The sequence below is a fragment of the Fistularia commersonii genome, chromosome 10, assembly GCF_037954325.1.
Source record: "Fistularia commersonii isolate RoL2024-O1a breed Wild chromosome 10, RoL_Fcom_v1.0, whole genome shotgun sequence".
NCBI lineage: Eukaryota > Metazoa > Chordata > Actinopteri > Syngnathiformes > Fistulariidae > Fistularia > Fistularia commersonii.
Genome location: NC_141293.1, coordinates 11,414,318 through 11,432,878, shown reverse-complemented (window position 1 = coordinate 11,432,878; position 18,561 = coordinate 11,414,318). Strand labels below are relative to the sequence as shown.

General features: G+C 43.4%; 1 protein-coding gene across 1 annotated transcript in view; it reads left to right on the top strand.

Annotated features, from left to right (window-relative positions):
- Positions 1–18,561, top strand: part of rftn1b (raftlin, lipid raft linker 1b) — a 127,844-nt gene that overhangs the window by 79,125 nt on the left and 30,158 nt on the right. The window contains exon 6 of the mRNA XM_086153763.1: positions 8,250–8,453. Within this exon, the coding sequence (XP_086009889.1) occupies positions 8,250–8,453 (204 nt within the window). The remainder of the gene's footprint in view (positions 1–8,249; positions 8,454–18,561) is intronic.

Below are 18,561 nucleotides of genomic sequence, written 5' to 3'. Positions count from 1 at the left end.
CTGAGAGCTGCCAGATAAAATTACACAAAGGGGATTACAGAGAGGCTGCCTATCAGAAACATGCTTTTGTGACAGACATCAGATGGAGCAGCGTGAGTGGTATCATCTGTCTTTTTGTTTACCGCAAATAATTACACAGTGATTATGGGCTATGAGAGAATTCTCTGCATTTCTAACAGAATCTGAACGCATGGCTTTTGAAGTTCACCGAGCTGCAGCACCGAGTCATTTTCTTGCATTAGTACATCGACATTTACTCTGTTACACAAAGAGACGTTGGAGTGAAAAAAAATAAACAAAAAAAAAAAAAAAGAAATGCTGAAGGGCAGCATGGAAGCACAGTAGTTGGCGCTTCCGACTGACAGCAAGAAGGTCCCTGGTTCAGTTCCTCACAGAGTCTTCCTCTGGGTTCTCCTGCTTCCCAAACACATCGGGGATGTTGACCTGACATCCTAAATCACCCAGATGTATAAATGAGAGAGTGAATGGCTGTATGTCTCTATATGATGTGTGAATGAAAGGGTTAACGGTTGCATGTCTCCCTATTACATGTGAATGAGAGAGAGAATGGATGTTTGTTTCATTTTTGATGTTCAATGAGAGGGTGAACGAAAACATGCAGGAGGTTCATTGGTGATAAAAGAGAGTGAATGGCTGTCGGTCCTAATGGGAAGTGTAAATAAAAGGGTGAATGGGTGTACATTTCTATTATGAAGTGAATGAGAGGATAAATGGCTTAACACGGTTATATGTGAAAGGGCGAATGGTTGCATGTCTCCATATGACATTTGGATGAGAGAGTGAATGGTTGTTTCATTTATGACATGTGAATGAGAGGGTGAAAGGTTGCATGTCTCTATATTACATGTGAACGAGAGGGTGAATAAAAACATGCAGGAGGGTCATTGGACACGTTAAATTGCCCAGTTGTATGTATGAATGAAAGACTGAATAGTTGTATATCTCAATGTTATTTGTGAATGTGAGGGTGAAGAGTTGCACATCTCCACATGTGGCTTTGTGTTGAATAGGGGGCCTGTCCAGGGTAAAGCCCAACCCAGTAACAGCTGGGCTAAATTCGTGACAGAGCGCAGAATAAGGGATATAGATTTCTCAAATGAATGAAGGAAGGAAGCACTAAGTACATCATCTGTTTGGTACGCAAACATTCTGGGAGTACAGGTCAAAGAAAGATAGTTAGTCATGCATGTCAGAGTATCCGAGGTGCTTGTTGTATTGTTGCAACACAGAAGGCTAATCCTGTTTAGATATGATAATTTGACCTTTTTAATAGAAATCAGAACACAGGAGACCAAGCGGAGCAGGTTCTAGTTCCAGGATCAGCTCTTTCGAATGCAAAAAGCGAAACCTGTTCACTTCAACTCACACAAAAACAAGAATCAAAACCTTCCTGAGAAAAGCAAATTACAGACTTCCGTCTCATATCTCCCTCGGTGCGCTGCCGGGCGTCTTCGTCTGAAGACGAGACACGTGAAAAACGCTGCCGCTCCCCTGCCTCATTTTGGCCAAAAGCGGTTACACTTTGAAGTGTCGGTGGATGTTTGGACGTCACATTATTTCAAGGTTCTCTGGGCACAAATACTCCACCACAATCGTTTATGATGACTTCTGCTTTTTCCTTTGCAACATTTTCCCCTTTGAATTTACTACAGATCAGCATGAATGTCCACACACCGCCATTAAATAGATGTTAAGGAATAATACATAAGTTCCTTGTGTGAAATCAGAAACCGCAGGTAGGGATAGCATATGCTCGGACTCGATTTCCTTTCTTGAAGCCAGACTTGCACATCTTTTGATGGAAAATGTCACGTGTCCATGTTGAGCCTGGAAAAAATGGGGAGCCGAACTCTCATCATTACATTGTCATAGAAACGGGATGTGACAGCTTTCGGTCACGCCGCGTCTGCTCGGCTAAACAGAACCCACCTCCTGCGTGATCTGTCTGGGACGTCATTAGCTTTGCGTTAACAACATCAGCGGCAAGTGGCACTGAGAGGCAAACGTTTCATTTAATTCATTCATTCTGTCATTACGGATACTGATTATACTGCTCTGTTGGGTTGTGGGGGGTGCTGGGGTGGGGGTCATCCCAACGGTCATTGGGCAAGAGTTGGGGTTCATGCCTGGCGAGTGGTCAGTCAATCACAGGGCCACTTACAGAGAAATACCAACATTAACCCTGTCATTTGTAAATCATATAGACTTTTTCCTACGAGGACCAAATAACTTTTCCCTACTCTTGGAAGGGCCAGTTTGTAACAAAAAGTGTGACGATCATGTGTCTAAAAGTGTGTCTAAATGTGAACATTTATTGTTTTCCAGAAGGCCGCACATAACCAAAAAATGAACCCTATCAGGGATCTTGACAGGAAAAAAAAAAGTTAGAAAATAAATAAAATTATTAATTAAATAAATAACACTATTTATGAAATAAATAATAACCAAATAACCCTTTTCAGGTTTTTCACTGAAAAAAAGACTTTATTGTAGACACAACCGTTTGCAGCTCCCATATCAAATTCACTGTGAAAACCAGAAAGCAAGCAGGCTATGAAACCAAACTGATACCAACACTGCCAAGTTAAATACACCTACCAGGTTAAATACCCTGCATTCTGAATCTATTTTTCTCTTACCTAATCTTTTCGCCATTATTCCATGTTATTTGACAGGGGTGTGTCCAGGTTGTTTTTTTTTTTTTTTTTGAGAGAGGGGTTTCAGATAAGGCACAGACTGCAGAAGGGTGGAATAGAATGTTACGTTCTATGCATGTACGAGCCACAATTACGTGGCCAGAATGAAAAAAAAAATCATAATGCATCTTTGGAATTGCTCAGGGGCCGAGCAAAATATGGAGGCGGGCCGTATCCGGCCCCCAGGCCATGGGTTGGGGACCACTGATATAGCAACAAACACTAATTCACCCTCTCATACTCACATGAGATAGAGTTACAACCATTCACCCTCTCACTCACAGACTGTATCCAGAAATACAATCATTCACCCTGTAATTCACAGGTCAAATATACAATATTCACTCTGTCATTCATATGTCATGCAGAGACATACAACCATCCATACTCTTAAATACATCATATAGAGACACACTCATACACGCGTTCATTCATAAATCATGTGGAGACATGCAACCATTCATCCTCTAATTCACACATCATATATATATATATACAATAGTCGCTCTCTCATTCATATGTCAAGCAGAGGCATACAACCGATCACCCTGTCATATACACATATTGAGACCTACAACTATTCACTCTATTATAAATAATTTGGAACCATGCAACAATTCACCATCTCATATTCACACTATATTGGGACTTAAAACCTATCACCCTCTCATTCACACATAATATGAAAAAAAAATGCAACCCTAACCCTCTAATTAACACATCCTATGAAGGCATACAATATTCACTCTCTCATTCATAAATCATATGGAGACATGTAATAATTCACCCTCTCATACTCAGATCATAGAGAAATACATACATTCACCCTGAAATTCACAGGTAATAAAGAGACATACAGCATTAACTATCTCATTCATAAGTCATGCAGAGACACACAACCATTCACCCTCTCATATGCTAACCAATGAACTGCCATTCTCAGAGGACAATCCTTCATTCCTCATTTCAGACAGTTTACAATGTGTCTGAAATGATTCATTCAGAGTGAATACATCAAAGTCAGCTTTATTGTCAATTTCTCTGCGAGCACTGGACGTAAAGGAATCAAGAGGACATTTCTCACAATCCCACGCCGTCTTGTTTTGTTTCATGCCAGATTTGTCTGCCGTATTGTCCTGGCTGTAACGTGGGAAACACAGGGGGGCGGGTTGGGTGGGGGGATCTATGAATAATCTTCCCCTATTTGACTTTTCGTGAGACTAATAGCAAGATTCGGTGAGTTTGGTGTCCAGCTGTCACATCAGTCAGAGCAGCCTTACAAAAAATGGTTATGAATGATTCATTTCTTCCCGCCAAACGGATGGACTGTCAGGAGAACAAAAAAAAAAAAGGCGACCGAGCCATGACTCCCCGCCACCACCGCCGCCCCAACTCATTGGGGTGGGCGCACGTATGTGTGTGTGTGTGTGGATGTATGGGGGGTGGGCGACGGCACGTTCTGCTCATCCATCTGGTTCATTCAGGGAATGACAGTCGGACATTAGCATTCGAAAGCGCGGGGTAAAATAAAAAAACAGTACCTGGCTCCGTTCTGAAAGGCTTTTCCTGCAGGATTCAGATCCGGCCTCGCCGGGCAGATATTTCACCCTCTCGACGTCACAGTAAATAAAAACTCCGTGTGATATGATGGAGGCACGGCGACATACAGTACGTACCGGAGGCACATTTCCAACCCCCCCCCCCCGCGAGGCTTGCGGTGTTATGTTTATTTCCTCCTGATGTAAACAACAGCTAGCCGGAGAGCTTTTAATGCATTATTCAAGGTTTTTACCGTGAATTAACTTGGTTACAATACAAACGGCCCCTTTTAAGTTGAGCGTTAGCACAGTTGCGTCACCCCAGCAGAGCCGGGATGATTTGTAGTACAAGGAGCATCAATTTGCTTTTGATTCACCTCACGTTTTGTGTTTTGAAAAGACGAGTAGAAGCGAAGCGGGATGCGTTCCGGCGAATTTACGGCACCGGCTCGCAGCGACACAAGCCTCGGCTTGAATTACCGCGCGTCATATCTCGTGTTTCATATTTCACTCTCGCGCCTGAAGTCTCCCTCTCTCACATCACACCTGAGACCCTGAATGACTTTGGGAAAACTTGATCCATCAAGTTTATAGGTTGATATTCATTCATTCGTTCATTATCTAAACTATTTATCCTGCACTCGGGTCGCGGTTCTAACATGCAATTGTCGAGTCATAACACAATTCATTCTCTCATTCTCTCATCATATAGAGACACTCAACCATTTGCTCTCATGCATGGTTATGGCGAGGCCTAGAATCAAATAGAATATACCTTGAATCCTCTCACAGTGGGGAAATATCAATTCACACAGCAGAAAGTGGATAGTGCAGTGAAGGTGGCTAGTAATGAAAAAGCAGTAAAATAGGTAAATAGAAAAAAAAAATATATGTACAAGAAGATACGGAAAATAAAGAATATATAAACATGCAAAAGTGGCAACTAGCAGCGTACAACAATGCTTACAGCAGGGACACCTATGGGTGCCTGGGGTGAATGGATGTATGGGGAGTGAATGAATGAATGAGTCTGGTATAGAGACATGCTACCATTTGTCCTCTCTGCTCCTGTGCAGAGGTTTTATGAATTAAAACTACAAATACATCCACCCATGCATCCATCGTCCACACAGATTATCTTGCACTCAAGGTTGCAGGGCTATATGTATATTTGCAGGGATAACGTACATTACAGGTCGTGGGCTCAGTGAAGCCAGAAAAACACAGCAGTTGAATTCTTTTTTCCACTTTTATGATCCGTTTGTTAGATTTGTGACAGGTGCATGTGTTTTTCACCTTCAGCACCAGCCCCGGGAAGCCGGTGCACCCGACGCTCTGTAAACCTGTGACCCTCCGGGGCTGGACTCAAACACAGAACGGCTTAAACCCACGGACTTTAGTTCCCATGCATTCGTCCCCCCCCGCTTATTTTAGGTTTTAGTTTTCTGTTTTTTTGATTTTTTTCATTCAAAAAGGGACCCACGCAAGCCTTCAAGCTGCTGAGTTTCACATACAGCACATATATATATAAAATCCACATCGGATAAATTTAATTTCCAACTGCCGCAGATTTTCCCTTTTTTTGTCACAAGACAAGGAAATGTTTGGAAATGGCTGCGCAGATATTTCCTGCGCCGCTGAAGGATGACGAGGATTGAAGAGCGCGGCCAACTTCTCTTGGCCCAAAATCCTGTCGGGTGCCCACACGCTGGCTGGGTTCCCCTGGCCGCCTCTCAAGAACCACTTTAATCGCCATGTTCGGGGTGGATGTAAGGTTAGCTTTGGAAACTAACAGAGAATGAGTTGTTCTGTAGTGGGGTGAAAAAAAGTGGACTCCGATTTTGAAGTACGTGTGTGTGTGTGTGTGTGTGTGTGTGTGAGTACACAAGGTGAATCTCACTAACTCTTTGGATTGCGGCCAGGTTATAATCTTCTTTTACCAGCATCCTTCTACTAATATATATTCTATCTCTCCTCTGTACATGGACCTTATCTCCAAAACATTTAACATGTTCTGTCCCTCTGATGGACTCATATCTGATCCTATCCATCTTCATCATTCCCAAAAAGAACCTCAACATCTCCAGCTCTACTTCCTGTCTTCTCTTCAATGTCACTGTTTCAAAACCATAGATCAGTGGTCCCTAAACTGTGGCCCGCCTCCACATTTTGGCGGCCCCGGAACAGTACCAGAGATGCACTATGATTTTTTTTTTTCCATTCTGGCCATGTAATCATGATTTTTACATGTATAGAACATAACATTCAATTTCACCCTTCTGCAGTCTGTGCCTTATCTGAAACCCCTCCCTCAAAAAAAAAAAAAAAAAATCCTGGACACACCCCTGTGAAATAACACGGAATAATGGTGAAAAGAGAAAGATAGATTCAGAATAACTGAATTTCCCTCTAAGCAGCGCATTTGCGCAATTGCGCGCTGCTCCAGCGTTCTCCGCACACAACAAAGCTGAACTGTAAATAAATTATACACATTTATTTTATTTACAGTTCAGCTCGGATTTTATTTTGTGCTGTGCGCAGACAAACTTTCAAAGGTAAAAAGTGGACTGTTTAGCTCAGCAGAGTGCATTTGTACGGCAAGTTCAGCTCCTCTGTTCGAGCGAGCTTTCGGGATGCTCAACTGATAGCAAGCAGAGGTGAACCTTTCACTGATGGAGAATTTGTCAAGAAGTGTTTGAATGTTGTCGCTGAGGAGGTGTGTTCTTATAAGAAAGATGTCTTTTTAATGTTGTGAGTCTGTCAGCGACTACAATCACAAACGCATTGAAGAAATTGGGGGTATATGTGTAAATGCCCACCTGCAGCAGAAGATGAAAGAATTGGACTTTTTTTTCATTAGCACTGGATGAGCTAATTTTTATTCATGGCGTTAGCGCAAACTTTGGCATGTGCGAGGATCTGGCAGCCCTCCAAAGTCTTAAAGGGACTCATGGGGGAGAATATTTTTGGCAAAGTATGCCAAACCATGGAGGAGTTGAACCTGGGCTGGTCAAAGCTTGTTAGCGTCACGACCGACGGAGCTTCTAGTATGGTGGGCACGTCTCGCCGTCTAATCGGGATGAACATAAATTGGTAAGCTTACTTTTCTGACTTGAACGAGCCATTCCGAGTACAAACAAATATAAGCATAATGACATCTACTGGGATAAAATCCATTCTACAACCATACTTGGTAGGTGTTGGTATCAGTTGGGTTTCATGGCCTACTTGCTTTCTGGTTTTCACAATGAATTTGATGTGAGAGCTGCAAACAGTTGTGTCCATAAGAAAGTTAATGTTCCTTGGTCTTTTTTTTTGTGGAAAATTTGGAAAAGGGTTATTTGTTTTTTTTTTTTTATTTCATAAATAGTGTTATTTATGTCATTAATAATGTTATTATTTATCTTCTGATTTTTTTTGTCCTTTCAAGATCCCAGAAAGGGTTCATTTTTGGTTTTGTGTGGCTTACCAACACGAAAAATGTTTACGTTTAGATACCTCTGCCATCGTCACACTTTTTGTTACAAACTGGCCTGGCTCTCTGTCAGATAAGGGAAAAGTTATTTGGCCCTCGCAGGAAAAAGCTTGGGGACCCCTGCCATAGATCACCATTGTCTTGTACACCTTTCCTTTCATTCGAACTGATATTATTTTGTCACATATCACCCTTGACATTTTTCTCCACCCGTTCCAACCTGCTTGAACTACTTTCCCATGCTCTCCATCGCTCTGGACTGATGACCCTTAGTATTTAAAATCCTCCGTCTCCTTTATCTCCGCTCGCTGTCGGATCACCATTCCACTCATATTCCTCTAATCTACCAACATATATTCTGTCTTGCTGCGACAAACCTCCATTCCTGTCCTGAAGATTCTGCTCCACCTGTTTCCTGCTCTCACTACAGATCACAATGTCATCTGCAAACATCACGGTCTTAGGGGATTCCTGTCTTGATGGACTTTTTTTTTTTTTTTTTGCCTCCTGTTGCAACAGGAGCGGAGTTGCTCGCTTTGTTCAACCACCCGCCGCTCCGGGAAGGCCAGGCGAAGTACTACACCGTCAAGGTGCCGCTGCGGGTCCAGAACTGCGACGAGGGGGTCAAAGGCGTGGAGGCCAACTGGCTGGATCACATGACGCAGCACTTCAACAACGGAGCTTCGCTGGTGGATGGGTACTTTCACCTGGGCGACGTCAACGGTAAGTATTCCCCGCACGCCTGGGACAAAAAGTTTGATTCGCTTTGTGGCGCTGTCACCTTTGCCCCTCCCTCTGTACAGGATGTCCTCCTCTCGCGCTGCAAGATCAGATTATTAACGCCATTCAAATTCACAAAGGTTCTCAAATTGGCTCCTTTCTTTCACCCTATTATCATTAAAACGTTCACCTTCCTGCAGGTGCACCTGCACTCTGCCCCGCGCCGCTGCTCATTACGCCTCCGTCGCCATTTCATTTTACACCACTGGAAAAGCAACCTGAACGCGCCTGAGTGGTTTTCCTCGATCTTCGCTCGGGGTTCAAGTCTGCGAGATTTATCTCAGAATCTCCAGCTGCCATCATTACTGGATATTTTTAGGCGAGTGGCGAAGTTGATTAGGATTAGTTATGCGGTAATGAGAATTAGCAGGAAAGTGCTAGTTCGCTAATGCGCTTCAGATTTTTTATACAGTGATTGATTTACACATTCAATAGTAATGAGTTAATGTATTGATAGGCCTGACTCAGCTGTTTATCTTTGGCACTAAGCACCGGCATGTTTGACAAAGAACAAAAATTTTGAGACACAGATGAGGATGAAAGTCTTAAAGACCTGAAGTCAGATTTCGAGAGGCTAAAACCCAAAGGTTACCTCGGTGAAAGATATCAATGTGCGCTGTTTCACTGCAATTTAGTTTGGCATCATGTTGAGGCTGCAGGGAGTGGAGATAAAGAAGGTGGAAGATTTTCAGTTTGTAATGGGTCGCCGTCCAGAGCAACGGAGAGGCCGGAGAAAAGGTGGAGAAATGCATGCAAGCAGATTGGAATGGGTGGAGAAAGGAAAGGTGTGGAGGACCAGCCATGTTTTCTGGTTTAGAGACAGTGAAACAGAGATGGAGATGTGTAAAAGTACTCACCTACGCTAACACAGTGGTGAAATCATAATCTAGGACCTAAAAAACTGTCAGGTAAAAAGTGAATAAAAAAATAAATACGCTTAATTTCACTTCCACGGAGACGACTTTCCAAAAAAAAAAAACAACAAACAAAAAAAGACAGCGAAGATAGCGCAATCCAATAAGGCTAAGGTAAACAAAGCCGTCTTCCTTGTATAGCGCTGCGTGACGACGTATTCGTCCGCTCCGCTCGCCAACTAGTTCCCACACAGGATTTGTTTCTGCGTTTCAACTCCATATGGCGGAATGATGGAACAAGGTTTTCTTAAACTCATGGGAGACTACGTCGTAATCCAACGGCCTGTCATTTAAATATTCAACTGCCGCTGCGTTGACCTTGTTACAAAAGCCATGGCCTGATAGGAATATACAGAGTATGAGACGTAGCTTGGCATCTCATCTCCGTTCTCGGTTTTCCTGTCCTATCGCAGCCGGGCAGCTCCCTTTTCCCCCTCTCTGCGCCTCGCTCGCTCTCCTGCTCCAGCAGAACACGCCAGCGAGAGTAAATAAGAGTCATAATTCATTAATCTGGGAGACTGAACGCCTCAGCAGCTCTGAATCGCAGATAATTAACCTGATAACAAATTAGAGCCTCCCTGCATATTTTATGTCCAGAGAGTGGAGTAATGAAGTGTATTATTATGATTCCATTTTTTTCTGCTTATTAGGGTCCTCTAACATATTCTGAATATTTCATGTGCCACTAAGATATGCGTCCCTTGAACAGCGAAATTAATTGCGTGGAACTTTCGGGCCGCGGTGAAAGTCGCTAGCATGAGCTCACGAGCCACTTTGGAGAAACGTCAACTTCACCTTTGGGGTAAGACGCCAGGATTTCAGCTTTTGAGTGTGTCTGTCAGCTTTGGCATCAAAAACAAAAACCCGTTTGTCGTTAGCGGCTAATTCTATCAAATGGCAGCGCGGCTCCGGCCTTCACCATCCATACTGGGGCTCGGCCGTCTCCAGATTTAGTTCCTTTGAGATGTTCCAGATGATGCTGGAGACCAGCTCCACCTCTGACAACATCAAGGGGCGCGTTTGACAGCAAAACGGCACACCAAAGGACGCGGGCTGGCAGGGAGGGACACCGGGAGAGGTGTGTGCGTCTGTCTGTGTGTGTGTGTGATAGTGACAGGCTGGTTTTTGGGGACGCGAAGCAAGCGGCGCGTTTCATCTGTGAGCTGTGACAAATACATTTGTAGTTTAATAACTGTGTTTGTGGTGTGTTCTGAGACGGCTTTCTCTCAGCTGTTTTGTTCACTTCTTCCCACTGTTCTATAACTGAGATTCTGTTTTGGCACTGACACCATCTTGGATGTTCATATCCACGTCAAACTGTTGGTCCATCTCTTCGCCGGATGGATTTTTTTCAAGTTTGCTGCAAGTTTTTATTAAAAGTATGATCAGTTTACACATAGGAATTAAGCTCAACATCATTCATCCATTCAGTATCTATGGACACGAGATGTACAAGATGTACAATTACACACTCGCTCATTTGTATGTTTTATAGAAACGTAGAAACTTTACCCTTTTGTTCATATGTCCTATAGAAACGACATTCATTCACTCCTTCACACACATTTACACGTCATGTGGAGACCTTCAACATTCTCTCTCATTCAAACGTCATTTAGACATACGACCATTCACCCTCTCATCCGCACATCATATAGTCAAAGTCAAAGTATAGTCACATGTAAGACCCACCTATATAAATATATATATATATATATACACTGCTCAAAAAAATAAAGGGAACACTTAAAAAACACATCCTAGATCTAAATGAATGAAATATTCTTATGAAATACTTTGCTCTTTACACAGTTGAATGTGCTGACAACAAAATCACACAAAAATGATCAATGGAAATCAATTGTATCAACCCATGGAGGTCTGGATAAGAATCACACTCAAAATTAAAGTGTAAAAACAAACTCCAGGCTGATCAAACTTCGATGTAATGTCCTTAAAACAAGTCAAAATGAATCTGTGTTGCTTCCTGAGTGGACACTATGATTTCACAGAAGTGTGATTGCCTTGGAGTTACATTGTGTTGTGTTCCCTTTATTTTTTTTAGCAGTATATATGTGTGTATATAGATACTTTACTGTATCCTTTATTAATCCCTGGCGGGGAAATTCGGTCTCTGCAAATAACCCATCATGGATGATGAACCATGAGCAGTAGGCTGCCGTCCACTAGCGCTGGGAGCAGCTCAGGTTTCAGTGTCTTGCTAAATAGCACTTCGACAGGCTAGGAGGAGCCAGGAATCAAACCAGGAATATTTGGTTCCAAAGACGATCGCAGTAGATGCGGATATAGAAACCGCAACCAGTCCCCAAAGTATTAACTGCTGTCTCTGGTTGAAGACGGATAGCAGTGTGAAACAGGACGAAACTCCCATGTTCAAATTAGCAGAGACGATCGTAGCTACATGCCCATGTTTATGTGATAAGGAGGTTCGTGTTCAAATCCATTGGATGTATCTGTGTAACATTTATAACAGTAGACACCATTCGCTGCTCTTGATATCTTTTAAAAGAATATTTGAAAGTCCAGAATGCTGCAGCCAAATGTTCTACTAACATTACCAGAGTAATGAAGCACTTCGACTCTTACCCAACTCTTCAACCTAAACATAAGAGATCAGCCCCTCGGAGCGTAATTACACTATTACTTGATGGAGCTCCTGGCGGTGCAGAGATACACACACACATATATATATATATATATATATATATATATATATATATACACACACTTTTAGACTCCTCATCATTCACTCTTTCATTCAAACTGGGCTATTTTAGAAAGCATGTATTAGGACTGTGGGAGGAAACTAACATAGACAAAGATTATCAAGACTTCACATAGAAGGCCTGTCAGAATTTAACCAGGAACCTTCTTGCTGTGAGGCAGAAGCAGTAATCCTCGCACCACTGTGCAGCTCAAATGACAGCATACTCAACTAAATGTTAAATGACAAAATGCTTGAGTCATATCACCCAAATCTCAGGAAATTCACGCTCTGCATTTTTATCTGTCCAAACTATTCTGGAGCGGCAACAGCCATTGGGTCGGTCAGCTTCGCTTCTGAAGCCCAGAATCCTGGTCACTGGCAAGGACAGCTGTGAATCCCAGCTGCATCTCTTCGCCTCCGGCAAGTCAAAGAAGAAAAGGAAATGCACATCCAAGTGTAAATCCCAGGAATTATTTGGGACTTGTTAAAGACTCGAAACCTACATGTCCTGACTGGTTCATTGCCCGACTTGACTTGGGACTTCGCTCAACCTGCACTTCCCTTTGTTGCTTATAATTACGATATTGCTATCAATCAGAAAATAACTGATCATATTTTCAAATGTTTTTTTAAGTGGATCTGACGTAGCCCTCCCTGTCAATCACTCAACTCGGGTTCAAAGCGTGCAGGAGAGCGGAGAAATACTCCATGCTCCATCTTAGGTTCAGAGAAGTTTAGAACTTCTGTCCGTGTGAAACAAGACGGAGGTCTTTTTATGGCGCCATCTGCATTTGAGCAGCACTACAATCATATTCGCTGAAGTCAACAAACCACGGGCGCTAAAACCCCCACATCGGCAATTACTCACCATTACGGCTGTGTGAGGCTGAAGCTTTAGTTCTGTCGTTGATTGACGCTAATTGTCCGAGCAGCCCCGAACGTCTAAAAATTCCAAACAGTCGGATAATTTATAATCATCTTGAAAGCTCCCAGAGATCTGCATTTCTTAATGGCGGCGGCTAATGAACGATGACTGGCTGTTATTTAAGCGGAGCTAGAAATACCCGAGTGTCAGAGCGATCGATGGCTTCACTGCCGTCATGGAAACCAGTCAGTCATCTACAGATGTATCCATCGCTGACTGTTAACGGTTTAATGTTAGAATACGTTGCATTGTTTGATTGGAAGGCATTAAGTGGATACTTCACATGTACAACATAAATGTCAATCCTTCACAACAATCTGCATTTGCTGATTATGTTGGTGGACACTGAGTTTGGCGACTTCTCGGAACAGATCCGCAGCAGAAAATCTCCTACAACAGGTCGGATCTTCATTTGTGGCCGGCATCGACATGAAACCGGCTTCGAAATCCGTCATCACGAGAACAGAAGTTGCAACCTCAGCTCATCGATCACCTTCCTCTTCCTCCCTTCACTTTGGGCGCAGATTCTGGATCCCGCAATCCTACATCTGCAGGACTCATGCAGGCACTGGCCTACTGCCAGAAATCGGAGGCCGTGTTCCATAATATTCATGCATTAATTCCTTGCCGTATGAATAGCTTTCAGTGACGGCACTAAAACTACACTGCACAGTTCACGGCGGGGAATCCAATATGGCCGCCCACGTAAACATTTCAATCTGCTTTGCTGCCAGCCATGTAGTGGGGAGGAGGGGGGGCAACCTTCATTTCAATCGACACAGAGCTTTGGTTTCTGGGTAAAAGACTCATTAGAACCAAATACAAACACACACACGAGAACCCATTGTCCCTCTTGTCCAGAAATTAAGAAGCAGATAACATAGAAATGAGATAAGGACTTTTTTTTCAGTCCTGCAGCAGTGACAATGACCACAAGGGGAATTGTCTCTCCTGCAATTAAAGTTATGTTATGAAATCCAGGTTCAATATATTTCAACTTTGGAGGGTGCAACAACCTTTGAGAAGATATGGAGTGTACACACTTTTCAGTAAAATATATCTTTTTATTTTTTATCTTTATAGGCCTCTCTAAGGCTTCACATAGATATTTAATTCAGGTTTCTGCCACTCACACCTTTTCCTGAAATTATTCCATCATCCCGTCACCTCCAGCAGCTGTCTATTTGCTTGGTCCGGAGATGCAGCATCACACTCGCTCACACACACACACACACACACACACACAAACACACACACTGTATCCTATTGTGTATGCTTCTTCCAAAGATGGATTTTCTATGGTGAAGCAGGATCTTCTGAAAGGGACATTGTCAGCGTACACAAGTGTGTGTGTGTGTGTGTGCGCGTTTTTCCATGTATGATGGGTTTCTCAGACACAGCAAATCCGCAGAACCTCGTCTGGGTTCAAATATTGGGGCGATATTGAATTTACAGATCCGAAGCCGCATGCAGGTCCCAGTGTCATAAGATACGCATTAAAGATTCATACGTTCTGTGGCAAACTGGAATAAGCCTATACACATACAAACACACACACACACAAACACCCATTTACAGAAACACAGACAAATATGGTCACACCTCCTCCCCGGGGTTTGGAGTTTGCCTTTGTCACATATGCAGCTGAAGCTATCTCTAGAACTGTAATCCAAAGCGCGGTTGTGGCATTGCAAGCGATTTCATATGCACGTGACAGTCAGCCCTCACTGCTGTCTACATTAAGGTTTTTTTGTTGGTGGTGGTTTTATTTGGTGTGAGGAACTGCAAGGGAAACGGTGGGCGGGAACTGCCCGGGAGATTGCAAACCGGAGCCCTGTGACGATTACACACGCGTGTCTGTGTGTGCACATCTGCAGGATGCATGATATTCATTTGTTGTGGCCATATAGGCTGTGACAGCACAGCATGCATCTGCCCACCTGCCACCGCCGCCATGTTGCCAGTGTGTTTGGCCTCAGGCCGACAGCTGTTACCAGGCAGAATAGAGTTCGGGGAGAGGGCGGACGCAGTCACCTCTCACACGCTGGATGCATTTTATCCAAAACTTCAATGATGAGAGCGAGAGCGCAGGTTTCACCAAGGCGACGGAGAACCACAGACACTGCCTCAGTGGAAACAGAGCAAAAAGTCACTGAAATCTGGGCATGAAAGATGTGGCAGTATAGAATGCTATCTTGCATGTATGCCAGTATTTTCACCAGAGGCTATCCTAGGAAGTACATTTAAAAATTAAAACTTTATCCAAAAAGTATTTAAAAAAACATAAACTACGAAACAAAAAAAAATCAGCCATATTCATTTTAAAGTGGCTTTTTGATAAAAAATTACCATTATTCATTTCCTATAGTTAACATTTATTTATTTTAACACACCTTGGAACTCTATATCAATATCAGTTTAAAAAAATGACGACAGAACAGCACCATTAGAAATTTTCCAAGGTCTTTAAGTGAAACAGATCTCACTCATTGACTGATAATCCCACAAGCGCTGTTACAATCGGTTACAAAAATCCAAACCTAAATATAAACAGGTCGGATAGCAGTTGTGATGAAGCTGACTCAGACCAGTCAAAAACTAGTCTTTAGTTGCGGACAGATGTGAGATGATAGTTTTCCGGGTGTCTTTCCCAAATCTTTTCAGTCTTCTGACACAAGAGTGGACTTTTAACTGGGGGTTCAAAGTAGAAGCAGACAGGAAGAGGAGGAATGGATGACTGACAGGACAGGGGCGATATCGGTGATAGAAGTTGATGGTACGAGGAAAGACCATCAACGCAAAGAAACTAGCAAAGACAAATGGGGAGTTGAATGGTATCAAACAACACGTCCTCACTCCCAATGCTTCAACCACCTGACGAACGGTGAAAGTTCCCTAAGTGTCATACATGCATGAGAACCCCCTTTTCGTCATTTTTTTGTCACACCTGGAGAAGCGTCTATTTTTGGGTGCAGCGTCAGGGGAAGAACCCGCTTTCTCATTTACAAGAGACAGATGAGGAAAATACAAACCCCGCTTTTATGTAGGTTAGGTTCAGACATAGAGGCAGATGTTGATGTAGACATGGCGCTCCTGATACGATGCAAAACAACGAAAAAGGGGTTCTAAAGGGTTGGTGTGTGTGGCGCCAAGGGAACTTTTACTGTTCATCAGGCAGTTGACAAATTGGTTGGGATGGATTCATATCAAACAAAAACTACATACCACAACAAAGGATGAGGAAAAAAACTGGAGGAAAAAATTCTTAATCTAACTTAACCCTCCATCTCATGAATTACAGGAGTGTGAATCGCGCTCATGCATGTGTGTGACACACTTAGGAAAATGAGCTTCATATAAATTAAGTAATTATACTATTGTACACCTTAATTACAGGATTCCCCAGCAGATTTCACCTGCGCATCCGCCGCAAAGTAAACAGTCCGTAGCCATCCCGCGGTGTCCAATCATCACGCCGTTCACTCCCCGCCCGTTCCCCCCTGCCGGCTGAATTCTGCCCAGGAACCCGCGGGTTCCCTCCCGCCAGCCGCCAAACCTTTAGCTCCACGGATGGGGAGGATGCGCGTGCAACACATTAGGCTTCCTCTCAGCCAGCAGCTCGCCTCGGTTGTCCACTCGGGCTGCTTGAAATATAGATAAGCTGTCAGCGGCAAACGTCTGCGGCTCTGCGGGGACACACCTGGCACGCATGTTTAAATCATGTCAGCGGACATGACTCGGGGCAGGGTCACCACGGCGGTCAGCCGGCCTCAAACACTGATCTGCAAAACACATGGACATGTGAGCGCACCGGTGCATATTTGCCCCATATTGTAAATTTAAAAGGGGCCTTATATTATTCCTCTATAATGATTAAACCAGTAAGGACGTCCATAATATACTGAAAATGCAAACGGGTGGACGGTTCCCCCCTGTAGGATTGAGGCGTACCTTTGAAAAGTTTATATTTTCAGCCTGAATTCACATGTGACCCTGGAGTCACGGTGAGAAAAGGAAAAAAAAAAACAAAAAACAATTCCATAGAATCCTCTTTATAGCCCGCAGCACAGTACATGATTATTTTCCAGAAATTGCAAAATAAAAAAAGGGTTTACTCGTGTCGAGTCGGCCCTCAGGAGCAAAAAAAGGGAACATGACAGCTCATCAGCGGAGACGCCGTCGAGCTTAAATAACGAGAAGAACGCCGCGTTGGCGTTCACCTGACGGCGGCTCAGTGGGAACTTATGGGCATATGAGGACAAAGAGACAATCTCCTCTGCCTCTCGCTGTCTCAGTGAACGGCGGAAAAAAGGCAGCCTCTTTAAAAAAAAAAAAGAAAGTGCAATTACTCGAGTTTGACAGGATATAAAGACATGTTCTCAGAGAGTTCAGTTCTTGACTGGGTTTTCTGTCAATCTGCCATTTTTTATTGTTTGGGACAGTGTTCATGTTCTCCACGGGAGGAATAGCTATCAGATGGGTCGGGGGGGTTTTTAATTTTCCCCCCGTGCTGCTTCGCCGCATGAAAAACCCTAGCTCGCTAACTCGCGCTCTGAAGGCCCCTCCCTGTGGAAGCCAGAAGAGGTCGGTCCATTTTTAGCTGGTTCTGTCAATTTTGTCGTAAGAAAACAGTTGACCAATTACCACGATAGTTTTTAAAAACGGTCCTTCCAAGTCAGCCAAAACAGTATCTAGTATCAGCAGCTTTACAGGGTAGAAAAGTGTGCAAATTGCAATAAAAGAAAGAATATATATAGGATATAGATACGAATAAACAAAGACTATGAACGATATATATAATTGAATCCAAAAATATAAAAAGAAATAAAAGAAATGCCTTGTCAGGGGAATGGTTCTGAAAATAACAGGTGTGCAGTCGAAGGCTGGGGTAGTGAAAATGAAATATGTAAGGCATCGGGGAAAATGTTTAAATCCAATATAGATATTTCACAGTTGAGAGTGGCAGTGGACGTGGCTTCTGAGTTCCACCAATCACCAAGCAACCACGACACGTGAGGTTGGAAGTGTAAAAAGACCCTGCTTCGGAATCGGAGCTAAAATGGTTCAAGGAACTGAAGTCCGGGTTCTTGGTTCCCCTGCCATCCCAATGCACCGAGGAAAGACCTGAAATGAAATTCCAATAAGTTCCTACATTGCAAGAGCTACTGTTGCATAGGCGCCTGAACTAGGTCGGGATCGGGACGCGGATCACAATTCTAAAGATCACTCGGGTCAGGTTATTTACAAAAGGGCTCCGTCGGCACTGCGTTTTCTGAGGCTGCCGTTCACACACTTCTAGAAACAATCGGAGAAAACACACGGGAGCACTTCGTCGCTGCTCCCCATCCGGCGCCAATTCTGCGTACCCTTCTTTGTTGAAATGGAGGACTGTCAGATTCCTCCCTCTCAACCGTCTGATGTTTTATTCAGCTGACATCTTTCAGATCTCCCGCCGGAGGAGGTGACGCATGCGGGAGGCGACGA